General features: G+C 33.1%; 1 protein-coding gene across 3 annotated transcripts in view; it reads left to right on the plus strand.

Moving 5' to 3' along the window:
• Positions 1-13,640, plus strand: part of Scp2 (Sarcoplasmic calcium-binding protein 2) — a 327,312-nt gene extending 313,672 nt beyond the window's left edge. For all 3 annotated transcript variants that reach the window (XM_089639749.1, XM_089639750.1, XM_089639752.1), the window contains 2 exons: positions 6,790-7,002; positions 13,298-13,640. In XM_089639749.1, the coding sequence (XP_089495875.1) occupies positions 6,790-7,002; positions 13,298-13,408 (324 nt within the window). In that variant the 3' untranslated portion in view covers positions 13,409-13,640. The remainder of the gene's footprint in view (positions 1-6,789; positions 7,003-13,297) is intronic.
• Positions 13,641-20,324: the final 6,684 nt, after the last annotated feature.

The following is a 20,324-nucleotide window of genomic DNA, read 5'->3' on the forward strand; positions in this document are numbered from 1 at the left end:
GTGCATGGGATCTCCCTCGAGTATAATTGTTAGGGACATAAAAGTTAACCTCTTTCAACATAGGCGGATTGTGTATTGTACCAGAGATTAACTTAAAAAAGTGTTTGCCTAAAAATATTTTTCTGCGGGCTTCTAATGTATTGAAATCGAGCATTCCTATTAAGAACAAGGATGGATACAAGAATGGATAGTATGTATATTCCCTCATATACAGGTAACGCATAAACCTTTTTTGTACGTTTTCTATTTCTAAGATATGGTTTTGTTCAGAAGGGGCCCAAATAATGGAGCTGTATTCCAGGATGCTGCGGACAAGTGCTTCATATGTTCTCCGTATTGCAATTCCATTAGTAAATGATCTCGCATTACGAAGAACAAATCCAAACATTTTGTTGGCGCGGGAGACAATGTCATATATGTGGGATTTGAAAGAGAGATTTGCTTCGAAGATCACCCCAAGGTCACGAATCTCTACTATCACTAGTATAGGAACGCGTCCGGGACAATAGTATAGGAACGCGTCCGGGACAAACAAAAAACAATCATTTTTTGTATATTTTGTATTATTATTATGATGACGGTAAATATCTTCCAATGCTTGAAGTCAATCCGAGAAAACGAAACGAATTTGATTATTTTGAATATTATTTCAGTGCGGCTATTTGGAATATATTTGAATTATTATTATGGAATTTGACTATTATTTTGAATATATAAATTTCATGTGTGTATTATTATGGAATTTGACAATTTGAAATATATAAATTTCATGTGGGTATTATTGTGGAATTTGACTATTTGGACTATATAAATTTCACGTGGGCATTATTATGGAATTTTACAATTTGAAATATATAAATTTCATGTGTGTATTATTATGAAATTTTACAATTTTAAATATATAAATTTCATGTGGGTATTATTGTGGAATTTGACTATTTGGAATATATAAATTTCATGTGGGCATTTTTTATGTAATTTGACAATTTGAAATATATAAATTTCATGTGGGCATTATTATGGAATTTGACTATTTGGAATATATAAATTTCATGTGGGCACTATTATGGAATTTGACAATTTGAAATATATAAATTTCATGTAGGCATTATTATGGAATTTGACTATTTGGAATACATAAATTTCATGTGGGCACTATTATGGAATTTGACAATTTGAAATATATAAATTTCATGTGGGCATTATTATGAAATTTTTACTATTTGGAATATGTAAATTCCATATATTATTAAAGAGATTAACTGTTTGGAATATCTAAATTAATAATAAATGGATAACTTATATAGCCCGGTTTTTGTGAAATTCTATGTATTAATACGAATTCGACAATTTCACATATAATTATGGAATTTGACTTCTTTGAATATATAAAATCCATATATTATAATAGAAATTGCCTATTTGTAATAATTAAATTCCAAATAGTTTTATATTCAATATTATCAAATTCCCCAGTTTCACTTTCTCCGGGCAGTTCAAACTCTTGTGTTAGTTTAGATTTTTTAGGTTAGGTTAAGTTATAGTTGCTTAAGTTAATTTTGTTGGTTTTCAAAAATATCTGATAATCGATAACCCACAAGAATCGATATCTTTCTTCACTTTGGTTCCACAATAATTATTTAATATAATTATTACGATTCATTAACGCACTCTGAAATCGTAAAATGGCCACCGCCCTTTATCTCTGCTGAAAATCGGCCAAACAAAACCTAGGCACGCGGAGATAAAATTCAATCGACGAGTAAAAAAGCATTTACTTATTGTAAGTCATAACCACTATTAGAATATCGTTAGTGGCTAACTGTAGGTACTAATAAGAATAATATTGCTCGCAATTCTTTAAGTAGGTAAGCTGGCAGGCGGAGCGACTTTGATTGTGCCGAAACCGGTTAGCGTGTTATTATAAAGCAAAGAGATGTTCACATTTTTTTATGAAAATATTATTCCATCACAAACTTAACTTATTTCTAAAATAAGAGAGCATCGTTCCGGTTGGTGAAATTTTACATTTCAACCACTGGCAGGTACACAAGTGCCGACCTAATTCAATGTTTAGATTTTATACATGAGAGAAAGTAAACATTTTCAGCATTAATTACGAATTAAGTAGGATTAATCGAAAGCAAAATTACCCACACGCATTGTTTTCTCTCCATACATTATTTAGACGTAAGGATTATCTTCGTTTCTTCCTACATCGGTGATTAATTCGTAATTAAGCTTTAATTAAATTTATATCGTATTTCTTGGTACTAACCAAAAAAAAATTCATGATTTTCAAGCAATAATTGTTAATAATTAATGCTTAACCATTAACAAAAGATAAAAAAGTTAGCAATTAACTGAAATATTTGTGATTTGTTTCAGAATTATTTTCTACAGGGAAATAGATATTACTGCCATCTATGAAATCACATTAAACCTTCGAATGCATTTCCATTTTAAGAAATTCCTAGCTCTCTTTATTCGCGCATAAAAAACATATCATTGTCAGAGAAAAAAGGTATAATAAATATTTTTGAAAATTCTGTTACTGCCCGGCTTCGCCCGAATTTTAAATCTATTTTAACTTACTAAATGCTAAACCATCACGCCTTCTAATTCTATTTTCACAGCAATAATAATTGTAAATATTGAGCTTATAAATGGCGTGATGTCTTATTCATCCAACAGATAGCGCTGTTTTTCAAAAATGCATGTTTTTTATCTGTAACAGGTGATATATATATTTTTTAATTAATTTTCTTAAAAGAAAGACAAACATTCCCGGGTTACGAATAACTTGACAATATTTGAAAATCTCCTACTACCACCACAGTAAGCTGAAAAATTTGCTTGTGTTGTGTGGAGGACTTAGCCAGCCGAGGAATTGAACACACTACACCTGGGTGGGACTCAAACGCGATGTCAACTCGGCCACCGACCGGTCATATAATATAAGTATATAAAAACACAGGCGTATTCGAATTCAACGTTTTGTCAAAATTTCAAAGCAATCTTTGAAGAACTTTCGGAGATTTTAGATTTTGAACAAATGAACATTTACATCTTTATTTATTTATATAGATAGATAAATTTAAAATGTTTTCTTATTAGCAATTCAAGTAACAACCCGTGATTTTTCACGGGTAACAACTACAAGTAATGAGTTATTATGTAACGATCAATTCTCATACATATAATAAAACCGTATTTGAGTTCGATAGCTACATTATTCAGTAACATACCAGTATGGGTGAAACTGATCATCTTATACTTTGACAGAATCAAACTTCGACAAGAGTCAAGACTTCTCTATGAGTATTCACACAGAATTTAATAATGGCTTGCTAAGGACTAAGGATACCGTGTACTGAATGTGCAAGAAAGGCTAATGTTGGGTAATTAATAATTCACGCTGTGGAGGTTTTGCGGTCTGAACCGGTTACATAAGGAGCAATAGTAGCATTCATAGGTTACATACTAAACGTCAATCTAAAGCTCATCAAATATTCAACATGGAACAATTTTGCTTCACAGGGCTTAGAGCTTTGTCTACGTTTTTGCATTGAATCAAATTGTCTCTATTGGAATCTAATTTATCTATGGGTGACACATGAGGGATATTAGTGTTGACCATAATCGAACCCCATTTCTAAATAATCGAGACAAATTTTAATTGCGTTTCGAAGTAAAAAGTTCTGTTTTTTTATGAGGCCATCGCACAAGGTCCCAACTGCCCGTAGCCAATGGTAATATGACATCATTGGGAAGAGAAAAAAATGGAAAACTGGGAGGTTGGAAAGTATCTAGCTATTCAGTGGTCACCAAGCACGGTTAACCCCTAGTGTGCTAAAAAATCCACCGTGGATTTGCTATCAGCTCACCGCACTTACCTCGATTTTATGGTATTTGAAACCGTAAAAAAGCTCCTTGCGTGTTAAAATATATTTCACTCGCTTGGTATGTACCGGGTTTTCTAATAAGAGGTGTTATTTTGAATAGCCCGCTATTTCGGTAGATGTTACTTTTGAAGCTGTCATTTTTTAACATTTGACAAGTAGAAACTACGCCATTAATAAAAATGGAACGATACACGCTTCAACAACACATTGAAATTATTAAAATTCACTTGAGTGAATCAAATGCAAATCATCTTGAGTGATGAGGCCCATTTCCACCTCGGTGGCTTCGTCAACAAGCAAAATAGTCGCATCTGGGGCTCGGAAAACCCAAGAGTTATTGTTGAAAAGCCTCTCTATCCTCAACGTGTGACAGTTTGGTGCGATTTATGGTACGGCGGAGTCATTGGACCTTACTTTTTCGAAAATGAGGCTGGAGCAACAGTTACGGTGAATGGATTGCGCTATCGAGAGATGATTAATGATTTTTTACTGGCGGAATTGGATGGTATTAATCTGGACAACGTTTACTTTCAACAAGACGTCGCTACGTGCCACACAAGCAACGAAACCATTGATTTATTTATTGTTATTAAGTTTAATTTGTAGAACTCCATTTTATTTTTTTTATTTTTTATATATACAATAATATTATTATTGGGTTTATAAAAACAGTTTATTTTTAAACAAGTTCTGCTGTGTAATTATTATTACGCGTGACAGCTGTTTCATAAAAGAAACCATTGATCTTTTACGATTGAATATCAAAATAACACCTCTTATTGGAAAACCTAGTACATATCTTAATATTATTCCAGCTTGTCGTTTCGTCACTTAAAAATAATATGTTTATATTATCTGTAAAAAACGCGTCGCAAAAGTCCACGTCAAGTGTCATAAACCCGATTATGTAAAATCATAGTGCTGTATTTATTTATTTGCTGGAAAATACAATAAAACTCAAGAATATTTTCGTTTGTCTTGATATTATTATTTTTTAGTAGCTATCCTTAGAAAACTACCTGGGGAAAGTACGAATGATAGATTTATTTTTTTATAAATATTATCTGGTAAGACGGTACAATTTACAAAAATACCATTTTACAAAAAACAAGTAAGCTGTTATGATAATAGTTTCGGCGATTGTCATTATACCCATGGCATTCAAAGGGAATGCAATTTCAAACAACGAACATTTCAATTCTGCTTTTGCTAATGTATATAAATTATTTCAATGTGTAATTTTAAAATTCATAATTTGTTTAATTTCATTATAATTAATATAATAATAATAATAATGATTTATTGTCTTCTTTTCATTGGTAACATATAGAGATAATGATATCTTCACTGGGATCTCCCGTGCTGAGGATGTCATTTACTTATTATAATTTAATTATAAACATATGTCATGTAGTATATATATATATTTTTTTAAATAATTTTAAAATAAGTAAGATAGTGTGTTTTTGTATGGTTTAGTTTAGTAGATTCGGTTTTAGTCTGTGTTTGATATCAGTATATTTTCTATTTCAGATCTACCTATATTAAGTATCCAGCCTTTTATTTGAGATTTAAATGTTATAATGTTGAGGTTTTTGAGTGAGAGTGGTATTTTATTGTAAAGTTTAATACTATGATAAAAGAAGCTTTTTTGCCCAAAAGTTGTATTAGTAGTTATTTGTTGGATAAGTTTTTGACCATGAGATCTAGTGTTTTTATTGTACGTGTTTGTTGTTATTTCTTGGGTTTTATACTTATGAATGTAATTGAGTATAGTTTTATAATATAGTTGTTTAATTGACATGATGTTAAGATTGTTGAAGATTCCATCAGTGCTAGTTCTTACAGGAACTTTCAGTATAATTTTCATTATGTCTTTTTGAGTTTTAATTAGTGGATTTAGTATATTTTTATTTGCACTGCCCCATCAGATAATAATTAATCCGATAATTACTGTTTATTTTGAGTTCAAATTATTTTTAGTCACGTCCGTGAGGATTTATCAACATTTTATTTTAAATTAGGTATGTACCAATTTATTTGTATAAATTAATGTTGACACGCGATCTGTGTGTGTTATTTTAATGATATGTAGATACTAAACGTATCAAATATTTGAACGTTTTTCCAATTTCATATCTTCCCGATTTCGTTAAAGGATAAAACGGGTTAATTTCCGGTTGAAAAATGTTTCAGTGAAATAATAATGCGAAAGAAGTGTTCGGGTTTGTACAATAAAACGCAAATTCTGAAATGTTAACGAAGCCATATTCCCACCAATCTAGTATCAATAAATTATTCTGCGATTTTTTTTTTTTAAAACTACATGGTGTATTGATATACCCATCAATATATCATTGAAGAATAAGATAATAATAATAATAAATCTAAAAGAAACATTAAACAGAACAAGACATAGGAAAATAAGAATGAACGTTTTTTTTGTTCTTTTTCATGATTCGTTTAGTTTTATTAGTAGTATCTTTTTCTTCAATTAATTTAATAAATACATTCAAGTATTACTTTCATCATGTTTGATTTTTTTTAATCAGAAATACGTGAAGGTTTTTTTAATATCCCATATCCTTCCCCTACCCACCTCAATCAGCCTTACAATTCACAACATTCCCTTGATCGAAGATGACAGAATTCCACCCAGGCTCCGGATAGTTTGGACTGGTAGCACGAACACATAAATAAATATCAAAAAATTTCGAAGAATTACGAAACATTTCAAAAAATTTCAGAATTTTTTTGTTTAAATTCTAAAAATCAAAAAATATATAAATATTTAATATAAGTAAAAATTATTTAAAATAAATTGATTTGAAAAATCACATGAAATATATATATTTTTAAATCATCATTTTTCCTTTGTTTCCAGGTGTCCGTTGACGAATGGTGTTCCATGTGGAACGAGTACGCTGCAAGCCCCGACAAGGCTCTGGAGTGGCAGCAGCGCTACATGAACTTCATGTTCGACCTGGAGGATGCCTCTAACGACGGTTCCATCGACGTTGATGAGTTCACCACCGTGTGTTCGTGCTATGGCCTGCAGCCCGGCGAGTGCAAGACCGCATTCTCTAAAATGTCCAAGGTAAGCGGAAAATATTGCTTATGCAAAAAGTATTTTAATTTATTTGTCGAAAAAAATTACGATTTAACCTAGTGACGTATTTTCGTATTGAAGAATACATTTTCTATATATACTTAAACACCACATCGTTTTTCTTCATCTTTACCTCAAATCACTCCATAGATTGAACTAACCCCGGCAGTTAAAATGTATATAATCACTCAGCAAATATTTCATAGAGACAATGAACTTGATTCGATCCTTATAATTATTTCTAAAACCTTATAAACTGTTTTCCACTAATTTTTATCTATGTACTGTGTGTTCTTAAATAATTTAAAAAAACGATTTAGAATTCCACCATTTTGATTTGCTGTCAAAACGATGTTTTTGTGGAGGGCGTTAGTGACGTCACGCCAGCCAACTTTGGTAGGGTCCTGGTAACAGCTGTCTTACCAACCAGCGTTGCCTGCATCATAATGACGTCACAGCCAGTTCAAATCTTGTTGTAGGCGGGAGGAAACACGGAGGCCGGCAAATTGTTCCAGAGCCAATAATATTAATGAATAATAAATATCAAATTACCCTATTTAAGTACTATGATCAGAATCAGAAACATTTCAACGTATTCACCTTCTTCCCCCTGCCCTATCCTGGTTGGGGACCTTGTCTCCTCGACAAGACGCCTCCTGCCGTCCCTGTGCTATGTTTTTTTGGCGGCCTCCGTCCATAGTAGACCCATCATCTCCTCGCACACAGCCTATGGAGTTGTTTCTCACAACTTTACCTGGGGTGGCTAACTGAACATCTTCCCTCTGAAATCTCACTTAGAATTTCAGTGAAATTAGGCCTTCTGGCGTTCTTGATAATTGACCAATCCACCTTAATTGCGACTTTTCTATGCTGGGGTTCGATCAAGCCCATCGGAATCTCAGTTCGTTCGCATTTCTTAATAGCATTTTTGTAACTTATGCACTTCTCTTAAAAATCTCATTTATTTTATTTAATAAATTTGCAACTATAAACATGTAAATCGATATAATACATAACAATTAGATAAAGTTGAGGATTCTTATAACTTTCCTCACTAGACTAGCGGCTAGCCTGTGTTGAGGGAGTCATTTTAATAGTTAATTTAAATACTTGTGAGTATACCTACACTTATATTATAATATGAACACTCAATATTTTTGTTGCATCAATAGTTTCGAATTTGGGTGAAGGCACTGGTAAAGGCTCTATTATTACCTTTTATCCAAATGTTCTTTTTGAAATTTGTTTGAGTATCACTTTTTTTATGTTTTCTGGAAGAGTATTGTACAATCTTGTTGCAATGTACCTATAATTTCTTTGTCCGAAAGTAGTCTGCATTACAGGAATTTGGAGTAAATCTTTGTTATTGTTTCGAGTACAGATGTATTGTAATGTCAACTTGAACCCTGTGAAGTATTTTCTCGTTCATCATTATAGCAATAACATCGACTTTACCGAACTTCTGTCCCTAATTAGTAAATATTTTTTAAATACCTTTAAAATGCTCTTTAAAAAATAAACGAGAAACTTGTTGTAAATCGGTAAAAATTGGGTATGCGGGGATTTGATTGGTTTTTAAAATACTCAGTTATTAGCACTAGAACATTTGAACACGCGCTTGACGCTTGATTTGTAGGGTGTCACATTAGGGTGTACCGAAAAATACAGAAATAAATTTGGAATTTTGAATTTCAAAAAAAGAATTTTTGATTCACCCTATTTTATTATGTACCCTAATAATACTGTAATATTTTTCAAGGAAGACAAAATATTACCGGGTTACGAATAACTAGACAATATTTGAAAATATCCTACTACCATCACACTAAGCGGAAATGTTTTCTATGTTGTGATGGAGGACATAGCCAGCCGCGGAACTCACGATGCCTGGGTCCCTGGATGCATGCGTTTCCAACTCAGCCACTGACCGGTCCATATCCAAGCGAAGCTATTTAAAGGGTGGGGTGGGCTATATTATAAACATGTTCACAAGTGCTACGTTATGTAATAACAAGCATTTATACTTTACTGAATTTTTATTCGATCAGTGGATTTATTTTTTTTAATTGAATTATTGACAGCCCTGATTTATTGAGCATAATCAAATTCAAAATACCAACTATAACTACTCGACGGAAAATTCTTTTTAATTGCAACAGCAATATCAGGACTGAGTCATTTATGAGTAGATTACATGCAGTTGGCAATACTTTCATAGAAATTGCATAGAAACGGCACGAAATATAGTTACAAAAAGGCTATAATAATATACCTTAATAATATTAATAATTAAGATTAGCATAATACCTACTGTTCTTCTGCATTGAGTACATAATAGCAAATTTTACTTCTTGATTACTATTTTTTTAATGATAAACTCATGTTTATAAGACAAGGTTTTTTATGCGTAGCACAATGGAAAGCAAATTATTATAAGCATTAATTACTCGGGAGAGATATTCAATTTGTATGGATATTTCAGGCGAGCGATTAATGCTTATAATAATTTGTTATCCTTTGTGCTATGCATAAAAAACATTGTCTTATAAACATTAGTTTATCATTAAAACATCATAATATTTGACAAGTCAAAACATTTCACCAACAAATGAAGATATAATATATCTCGACGCCATCTAGTGGAATATTCAGAACTAACAAAGCTTTTCCTACAAAAATAAATTTGGTGGTTTACAGGCGAAAAAATATAATGAGCAGTAATTGTCGATTGACGTACTTGTAGCTCAGTGGTCCAGAGCACCTGACCGGACATCAGAAGGCGCGGGTTCAATTCTCGTCGGCGGCATTTATTTTTAATCGGGAGATATTTTCATTTTGTATGGATATTTCAATGCTTATAATAATTTGTTATTCTTGATAACTGTTTCACTAAACTATTATGTGTATCAAATTTTCGTAAAAGCCAGTACGTACGTATAATGCAAAAACAAATAAATAAAATGTAGCATAATCCTAAGGTACTCGCACCATTCTCGGTAGAACATAAAAACATAGCTGTTCGCGTTATTCCCGCTATTATTGGAATGTAACGCCGTATGCAATCAGCTCTGTTATTTTAATTATCCATAACTTCAAAACACAATATCCAAAGCCGTTCAGTTGTTTGGTCGTAAAAAGGCATTCCAATTGCTGAATTAACCTAATTGGTTTTTGAAGCACCTACGAGTATTTACAAAAAACATCATTAAAGAAAATTGACCGAAGGTTTCATATTTTTCCACGAACACGATATTGATTTTTTTTTAACACTTTTCTTCAAATCTTTGCCTCGAAAAAAACCTTAAGATTGCTAAAAAAGAACCATTATGTGAGTATAAATTGAACTTTTTGATCGGTTTTCTTTTGTAAAATAGGATAATTATCTTAGAATGAAAGTGGGTACCTACCTACTTTACAAATTAGTTCCTACCTTGAAAATCCATCTATCTATTTTTATATTTATACCAGGTGAAGTTCCCGCCGTTGTCCGGGCTTTACGTGGAGTTTTTCGAAATCAGATAGATGTAGACAGTAATTTTCCTCTTATGGTGAATGACAAGTGTGCGAAATTTCATCAAGAAGTATAAAAATTATGCTTTAAGGGATGGGAAAAGGGGATTGTGGTAGTTTTAGGAAATCTCAAAAATCTTCATCTGAAGGTCAAGTGTGCAAAATTTCATCAATCACGAAATAAAATTACTACTTGATTTCTTTGTTTTTTATACAAATCTACTATTACTATTATAATTCCGAGATTGGTGAAATTTTGCACACTTGACGTTCAAAGTAACAAGAAAATTACTTTTTACATCTGATTGAAAAAAACTCTGTGGAAAGCCCGGGTAACGCCGGAGACTACAGCTGATTGTTTATAAAAGTCGTAGATATCACACAAAATAATATTATATTTTTGGATGGAAAGAAAAAACAGGTTTATGGTTGATATCCGCACTGACGAAAATTTAGAAAATTGTTCCCTGCCTGAAAATGGCGTTACAATCTTCGACCAATTGTTCCGCAGACAAAAATAAAATCTTTTCGTATGTGCGAAAACAGTAATTGAAAAAAAAATCAGTAAGAACATACACTTCATATCGGGGGTTTAGGATCACAGGGGCCTATCTACAAAAACATAGTTTTGAAATAAACGCAATTAAAGATTGGAAAGCTCATACGCCCGACTGCATTCCAAACTATACCCAACTGTATTTTTTAAACGGCTGTACGTATTAGATAGGCTTCGCGTCACTAATAAATATGATTATGGCATAAACGAAACCAAGCTTAACTCAAAACAACAGTTTTTATAGCTAGACCCCTGTGATCCTAAGTCCCCGCTTTTACAATGCGCAATGAAAAGCCAATCACAGCGTTTAGCAAGGGGAAAAAATACTAGGAAAATTCACCGGCAGCAATTCCCCCATTCAAAATCAGGTTGGCAAATTGCGTCGTAACAAAAGAGAGCACAGGGGTGCCAATATAACGAAAAAAACGAGTCAGCAGCTCTCGGACGTCAACTATTTTCAAATTTTGTGGAATAAACTTTTGGTTAGGTACTGACGCTTTAAAATTCTAGGTCTCGGTGGTTCAAAAATATGACAGTAGAAATGTTTTCACCTTATCATTTCACCATTTCAAGAATGTTTTGGTCATCAATACTAAGGATAGAGAAAGGGTAGGCGAATTTATGTTATTTAATGTTTATCGTGATTTATTTTTGGGGTATTCTGTCTCCTTATTTAGTGTTTCAGACAGTGCTACTGTGGCCCAACGTTGGTTAAAAAAGAAGGTAGCGCAACACGGCAAAATACCCCAAAAATAAATCACGATAATGCTTTTGGCCGTGAAAATCTCAAATCAAATGTAATTTAATATTGTTGTGGGCAAGTATTATTATTGATGCATTTTTGATGCAGGGATAGAATTTATTAGATGAGGTTATGACGAGATGTAATTATGGAAATGCGATTATGCAAAGCTAGATTTATAGAAATTGGGATAATTGATTAGAGTTGGATAGCTAAAAAAAATTATGTAATCTAAATTTCCCCCTTGTAAACCACAATAAGTACAATACGGGGAATCAAGAACGAGAATTTTAGAATCGTGAGTTCAAATTGAATGGGCAATCATTATCCATTATAATATATTTGTGTAACAAACTAACGACGCGACGCCTCCTGCCGATAACCCGACGAAACGGTCCATGCGACTACTAACGCCATCTCTACACGACGAATACAACAGAACTGACATTCTCAACGAAATGGCGGATAATCTCGAAACTCGAAGCAATTCCGGAAAAGAAATGCAAAACTAATTGGGAAAAGGAAGTCTTAGTTTGTTTATAACCTCAAATTATTTCAGATTGTTTTCCAACGATCGTATGTATCTAAACATCCTTTTAACAGAATAAGATGAAAAATTATTTCCGCTGTTTAATTCGGACTAGTGGCGTAGAGCAGAAATAACAATTTTCATACGATTTTCTTAGAGGCAGAATGTTGAAAAGTAAGGTTACCTATAGTTTTGAAAGTAGTGTGATAGTGCACGTAGAAGGGAGGGCAAACATTCTTGGAACTAACTACCATATGTATTCCTCTCTGCCCAGAATACTAATGGAGGGAAATAATTATACAGAGTTGGTGAATATTTTAATCACAAACAAATACAAAATTTTATTACCCAGACAGTTGAGTTATATAAAATAACCACCACAACATGCCTACACGAAGAAAAATTAGAATTGATATTTATTATAAATCTCTTCAAATTATTGGTAATCCGGTTAAAAATGGTATTGTAGGTCGTTTTCTGATAAACTTTTAGCAAATTCCAAGCATGTTAGAACACTTGCCTTGATATTTATACAATGACGAAATGCGAAAATTTTAGAATTTTTATGAACACTTGTTCCGACATCAAGATGATATTATATTCGTATTCGACTGAAAGTTTATTAGGCAACCGGATTGCAAATAATGTGAAGAAATTCTTAATAAGTTATCAATACTCGTTAATAGTATTTTTTCTCCGACTGCTATTTATATTTACATTGCCATTAAAATATCGTTTTGTTCAAATTAGACCGTTTTTACCTACGGCAGGAGAAGGGGTCAGAACATTTTATGGAGCGCCGTAATTACGCGGCTGTCGACTGTCAAAGTGACAACTCCCATACAAAAAAATGATATTCCGCGGCAGTTCCCCAATTGATCTGACCCCCTCTCCTGGGGAATATAATTCCTTTAATACAATACTTTAACGATGTTTTTGGTTTCAGGGCAAGGAGACGGTTTCCAGGGAGGAATTCCAGGAACTGTGGAAGCAGTTCTTCTCTTCCGAAGACCCCACCACTCCGGGAAACTTCATCTTCGGAAAGACCAACTTCTAAACAAACAATTCACCCGCTTCTTTTAATTGGTTTCGATTTCAATAAATAAACATTAAAACATTATATTATCCCATCTATTAGAAAATTCGCTTCAAAGTAGTAAACCATTGAAAAAATAAATAAATGTTCATTAGTTTAAAAATGTATTGAAAAATCATGTAGTTGAAAATCATATTAGTAATATGTATACTATTGTAATTCAAATGTTTACCCAATTTCAAAATGTATTAAATTAGTGTTAAAAAAACTTGTACCTCATTTTATTATATCCCTCCAAAACAAATTTTAAGATTTATCCACGTATATATAAAAATGATTATTTGTTTGTTTGTTTGTCCCCTATAGAATAAAAAACTACTGAACCGAAAATGAAAAATTTCAAAGTTGGTTCTTATTATTATCAGGAGTGTTTAGAAAATTTTTGAATGAATTCATAACCTCAAAACTTTACTAAAAACATTGCAAAACAAGGCCATAGATCACAAGGCCGGGACACTTATTCAAAGCAGCCTCCTAACTTGTATGGGATTTTACAAAAAAAATCGTTTTATTTTTTTTTTCAATTTATAAAAATAAAAAAATAAATACATTTTTTGGAGGTTCTCATATAAGTTAGGAAGCTGATTTGATTCAGTTTCCCGGCCAATTCAGCAAGTTTTAAATAAAAGTTTAATAAGATTCTGTAAACAGGGAATGGTGGAAAATGAGGTTTAAATATTAACTCGTACACATTGAATGGATTAAAGGGAGCTTACTTTGCTTCTAGTTTATAATTAATAAAATTAATGTTGCTTTTGAATCAATATTGATTAAGTTTGCATGAGATTTGTAATTTTGAAGCGTAAATTCTGGGAATAAACTTTTCTACTTATTTTAGTCAGCCGTTTGAACTTTTAAAACATCAACAGAAAGCTTTCAAACGCGGAATATCAAGAGGAACGGATGCACTGCCTTTTTCATACAAAATTTAAATTTTGATTTGATGCCAAAATACCAAACTAAACTAATTAGCTATTATTTAATCAAAATGTAATAATAGCAAAAATATCTACAGGGTTTTCCAATAAGAGGTGTTATTTTGAATAGCCCGCTATTTCGGTAATTGTTACTTTTAAAGCTGTCATTTTTTGACATTTGAGAAGTAAAAACTACGCCATTAATAAAAATGGAACGATACACGCTTCAACAACGCATTGAAATTATTTGAAATTATTAAAATTCACTTGAGTGAATCAAATGCAAATCATCTTGAGTGATGAGGCCCATTTCCACCTCGGTGGCTTCGTCAACAAGCAAAATTGTCGCATCTGGGGCTCGGAAAGCCCAAGAGTTATTGTTGAAAAGCCTCTCTATACTCAACGTGTGACTATTTGGTGCGGTTTATTATCCGGCGGAGTCATTGGACCTTACTTTTTCGAAAATGAGGCTGGAGCAACAGTTACGGTGAATGGATTGCGCTATCGAGAGATGATTAATGATTTTTTTACTGGCGGAATTGGATGGTATTAATCTGGACAACGTTTACTTTCAACAAGACGGCACTACGTGCCACACAAGCAACGAAACCATTTTCTTTTAAGATTGAATATCAAAATAACACCTCTTATTGGAAAACCTGTACAACAGAAATGTGCTATGTTAATTGAATTGAGATATTGAAAGAAGGGTAAATGCAGGTAACTCTATTAATGGAGATCAGAACGCGGTTGGCGCTAACAAAAAACTGTCCAAAGAAGCGAAGCTAGCAGTCAACAATGGAGTACTGGTACCTACCCTGATGTATGACAGTGAGGCATGGTACTGGCAGAGGAAGGATGAAAGTAGACTGAATGCTGTAGAAATGAGATCCCTGAGGCGTATGTGTGGTAAAACCATGTACGATCGTGTGAGAAATGTGAAGGTTCGCAAAGAAAGCAAGGCTGATGTAAGCGTAATGAGTAAGATCAAGAAAGGGACGCTTAGATAGTTTGGGCATGTGGAGCGAATGAACGAAGAAAGGAGTATCAGGAGAATACATGACGCAAGTCGGGGAGGCTCGAGGAAGACACGATCAAGTGAATCAAATAATTGAGTCGGCTATATCAAGTCAAGAGTCAGAATAATAGAAGAGTATGTATGAGACGATGTATGAATGTGAATGTGGCAAGAAGTGTGTGCCAAGACCGAATTGTTTGGCGGTACATAATCTCTGCCTACCACTGCGGTGAAACGGTGTGATGGTTAGTTAGGTAGTGTTTTTAATCTAAAAATATAAGCTTAAACAAGAAATCGTTTTTTTTTTATTTTAGGTCAACTTTGTCAATTATTTGATACAAAAATAGTACGGCAAAATTATAAAAAATGATAATTTTATCGTACTAATGCAATAAAATAAAAAAATATAAAATACATTTATAAAAGCTTTTTGATGGGCTTATAATTAAATTACAAATTAGCAATTTACGTTGGAACAGAAATTTGTCGTACATAAAATGAAAATTTCACCCAAAAAAGCTTATTTTACGATGTCTTCTTTTGCAATATAATTTCATTAAATTTTCATGGTTAGATTATTTTTTTCAAATAAAGGGTATTCCAATAAGAGGTTTTATTTTGAATATTAATTAAGGAATTAATGATTTTTTATGGCCGAAATTGGATGGTATTGATCTGGACAACGTTTACTTTCAACAAGACGGCGCTACGTGCCACACAAGCAACGAAACCATTGCTCTTTTACGGGAAAAGTTTCCGGGCCGTGTTATCTCTCGAAGAGGTGATCACAATTGGTCACCGAGATCTTGTGATTTAACACCTTGCGACTTCTTCCTTTGGGGCCACGTGAAAGAGAAGGTCTACGCCAACAGCCCAGCGTCGATTCATGACCTCAAAGATGGAATTTGTGAGGCTATCGAGGACATAAGGTAGCCACTTTGCGATTTGGTTATGGAAAATTTCATGAAAAGGATATGGTCCTGTAGGCGTGGTCGTGGTGGTCATTTGACTGATGTTATTTTTCACTATTAACGGCATACCTTCATCTTTATAATGAAATAAACATTCGATCATTTATATTAAAAAATGGAATTTTTCTTTGAATATCAAAATAACACCTCTTATTGGAAAACCCTGTACTATCAACAAACAAAAAATAAATTTTATCATGTTTTGAAAGGTTTGCAATTCCTATTTAAGCTGATCCGGGACGAAGACATGTAACAAGAAGGTTGGAGAGTACCTGTAAAGTAAAGTATTCACATATGGTCACTAAACATAGCTAAAGCTGCGGTGGCTTCTGGTCCGAGAAGATAAGAGAATCTTATGAATCTGTATAAGAAATAACAAATACATATCAAATTGAGATTTAATTGTCCATGCCTGGTTTCCAACCTGCGATTTTTTTGAAACAAGGCGTTTACGGCATAAAGGTTGTACAACGAAGAAAAAACATGTGGTACCTACAGGGGCAAATATGTCGATAATATCAGTATTTCTGTGAGGTCACAAATAATAGTAGGAAAAAAATGACATTATAACAATAATAATTCAAACATTTATTTGTCAACAATGTATATGATGTTTTTTCTACCAGGAGAACAGGCGGGCGAGAAGGTTATCAGATGTATGAAGTCACAGATTAAAAAATGTAAAAATTTACTCCGTACGCGTTCGTATACCATTCATCCGATTTCACTGATAATTTCAAAGTTTGTTCTTTTCAGTGCCAGGAGTGTTTAGAAAGTGATTTTAATGGTAGAAAAAATTGGGGACGTTCGAGAAAGACTAAAAGTTGAAATAATGTAGGTTTCATGCAGTGAAAAAGTCGGGGACACCTGAAGAAAACGATAATCAAATAATTGTTTGTGGTAAAATGATACGTAAGAGATGAATGAAGAAAGAGGTGTAAAGAGAATGGATGACTTGAAAGTGAATAGTTGAAAAGGTCGAAGACGTCCAAGGAAGACATGGCACGATCAAGTGAAACAAATGCTTTAATTACAATATAATAATATTATTTCCACCTTAACAATGGACCCAGTTGTCAGGTACAGAATTCACAACCTCAAAACATTACCCTTATTTTATATTATTTATATTTATAAAAAATAATTTTCTAACAACGTTTACAATATTATTTTCATCAATATCTTTCGTAGCCTTAACCCTTTTTAGTACCCGGAGCGCAGAAGTAGGCCGAGTAAAATAACGGGTTGAATTATTTCAATAGAATGAAATAATTACTCCACCAACTTTTGCGCTCCTGATACCGAGACACGGTTTTGTGATAGGAAAATTATTTTTCATTTTTCAATCATGCTTCAAAAACAAGAACTCGTACGTCCAGGGTCACGGAAATATGATTAGGTATTTTGTTGTTTTAATTCATATGAGTTTTTGTTATGTACGTATATAAAAACAATTATTAATTTACATAATAAATTTTTACAATAATAACTAACTAAATACCTTCTCCGGCCGCTTATTGTTATATGTCTGTCTACTTTGCAACCTGATGAAGAAACCATTGGATTTGAAACATGTTGACATACATGTAATTTTTTTTTTAATAGTGGAACAAAGTTTGTTAATTTCATGAATTTTGTAAAAACTTCATTGGAACCAGAATTTTGCACACAACTTTAACAATTCATAGACATACATTATTATTTTCAGACCGCTGTAAAGTTCGCACTACAATTTGACTTGTGCTCCAAAATTGTGCCAAAAATATTGTATAAAAGTGCGAATCAAATGAACAGGGATTTAAAAAGCGTTTCCAAGCCATTTTGGATGCTTTAAAATACACGGGTGTCAAATTAAAACAGAAATTAAAATATTATAAAATATATTTTATTGCAAAAACATATTTTTTTCATTTCATAAACATGATAATATGTGTGTCGTTTTATTCATCCCAAATATACAAGTCTATGTGTTGGTCTCCGAACTTGTCGAAAGTTAGATTGTATACTGGCGTATTACTGGATTTCGAGCATAAATAAATAACCACTCCTATGGGAGTTTGTAGATCAGCGTGAAGTCAAAGTTAAATCCCAAAATGTTGTTGTCAGTTTTCATCATCTCTTCGAACAATGAATGTGTAAAACAATGTTATGACGTATGACTTATTTAAATAATCAGTTACAGTATATGAGTCTCAATATTGTAGCTGTGTGATCTTTAAATGAAGAATTAACAAGGAATTGTATAAATAGTTTTTCAACATTTTCTTCAGTCTCGAAGATTCAATCATAAGAACGATGGTATAATTTTGCACGAGAACCTTAATAACGTTTTCATATAATGTTCTGGTAATAAACTTCAATTAAATATTAAAAATGCCAGGTTATGAGAATGACATCCCATACTTTATCATTTTTCCTTGTGTAATGATGACTAAATCTCTGTAGTTGAAAAAAATAACCTACGCATCATTTTTTTACGACAAACTCTGCGTTGTATCTAATATAACTTCTATCGCTAACAGAGCCATGAAAACGTTGGGTTTATAGTAAGGATTTCCAACGATTTCAAAATATTCTCTAATTAAAAATGCTGTTCACAACTCCCGTTAGAAAAATTCGAGAACATTATCTCTACAATTTGGTCAGCTGTCTTTAATAATCACTGTATCAAACATCAAATTACAACTAGATTGGTCACTTATTACGGTGAAAACCTGCGAATTTATTGATCCCTTTTTCCAAATCATAATATTTACAAGTTGAAAAATGCATAAAAAACAATCTGTTACCAGGCGGCAAAACGACTGTGCCGAACATGAAACAGTTCGATAACCCTATTTTCTAAAACGAAATAAAAATATTGACAAAGCCAAAAAGCTGTTACTGGGCGAAATATTATTCGCACCACAATGCCTGCATTTGAAAAACGTAAACATGTTGTTTTGCAAGCATGACGTCACACGAACACTTGTAGGATATATTATAAAAAGCCCACTAAAATAAAAATATTGGGATTCAAGAATAACAACTTTTCAGAGCAACACCTCTTTAACTTGAAATTACAATTTCTGAGTGTCAACTGAAAGCTGTATTCGCTTTTGTTCCTCCATCATGGCACAATCATTTTAAAGATTACAACTATGTGCAAAGAGCTGTTTACTGCCGCCACTCTATCAGCTGAGCCAGACGCATATGTCATCATTACAATAATGGGGCATCTAATGACCAGGCCGCCGCTGAATTCCTGCTGGCTACCGACTGAATTATCCACTGCCGCTGATCACTTAGAGGCTGGCCAATCCCTGCTGCTGCCGATTGCTGATCATTGATGCTGACAACCTGGAGGCTGGCCAATTCCTCCTGGCTACCAACTGAACCAGCCACAGATGCTGACAACCTAAAGGCTGACGAATTCCTCCTGGCTACCGACTGAATTAGCCACTGATGCTGACAACTTAGAGGCTGGCCAATTCCTACTGGCTACTGACTGTATTAGCCACTGATGCTGACAACCTAGAGGCTGGTCAATTCTTACTGGCTACCGACTGAATTAGCCAATGATGCTGATAACCTAAAGGCTGGCCAATTTCTGCTGGCTACCGATTGAACTGGCCGCTGCAGCAGTCGCCTGGGCCATTTGTTGTATCGTATGGCGCGATGATGCACAATGTGCTTCAATCTGAAATTATCGCTGAAAGAATTCCGATTATCTCAGTTTTTATCTGTGTATTAAAACCCAGTTGTGTTGAAATACATATATAACTATTTCTTGTGAATTGGGTTGGCTGTAAGAAATAGGAAGTACCTATAAGCTACACCCTTTTGTACTGAGTTGAACGCAAAATTTTGTGGTGTATTCATTTCAGACTTTTTTTATTAGATTCATTGAAATTGTTGAAGTTAAGAGACAGAAGAAAAATTGATCTTTTGTTTTGACATAAAATTGAAAATTATCAGTTGGATAGACCTAA

This window comes from Hesperophylax consimilis, chromosome 14, assembly GCF_061612785.1.
Source record: "Hesperophylax consimilis isolate HC1 chromosome 14, BYU_Hcon_1.0, whole genome shotgun sequence".
In the NCBI taxonomy this organism is placed as follows: Eukaryota; Metazoa; Arthropoda; class Insecta; order Trichoptera; family Limnephilidae; genus Hesperophylax; species Hesperophylax consimilis.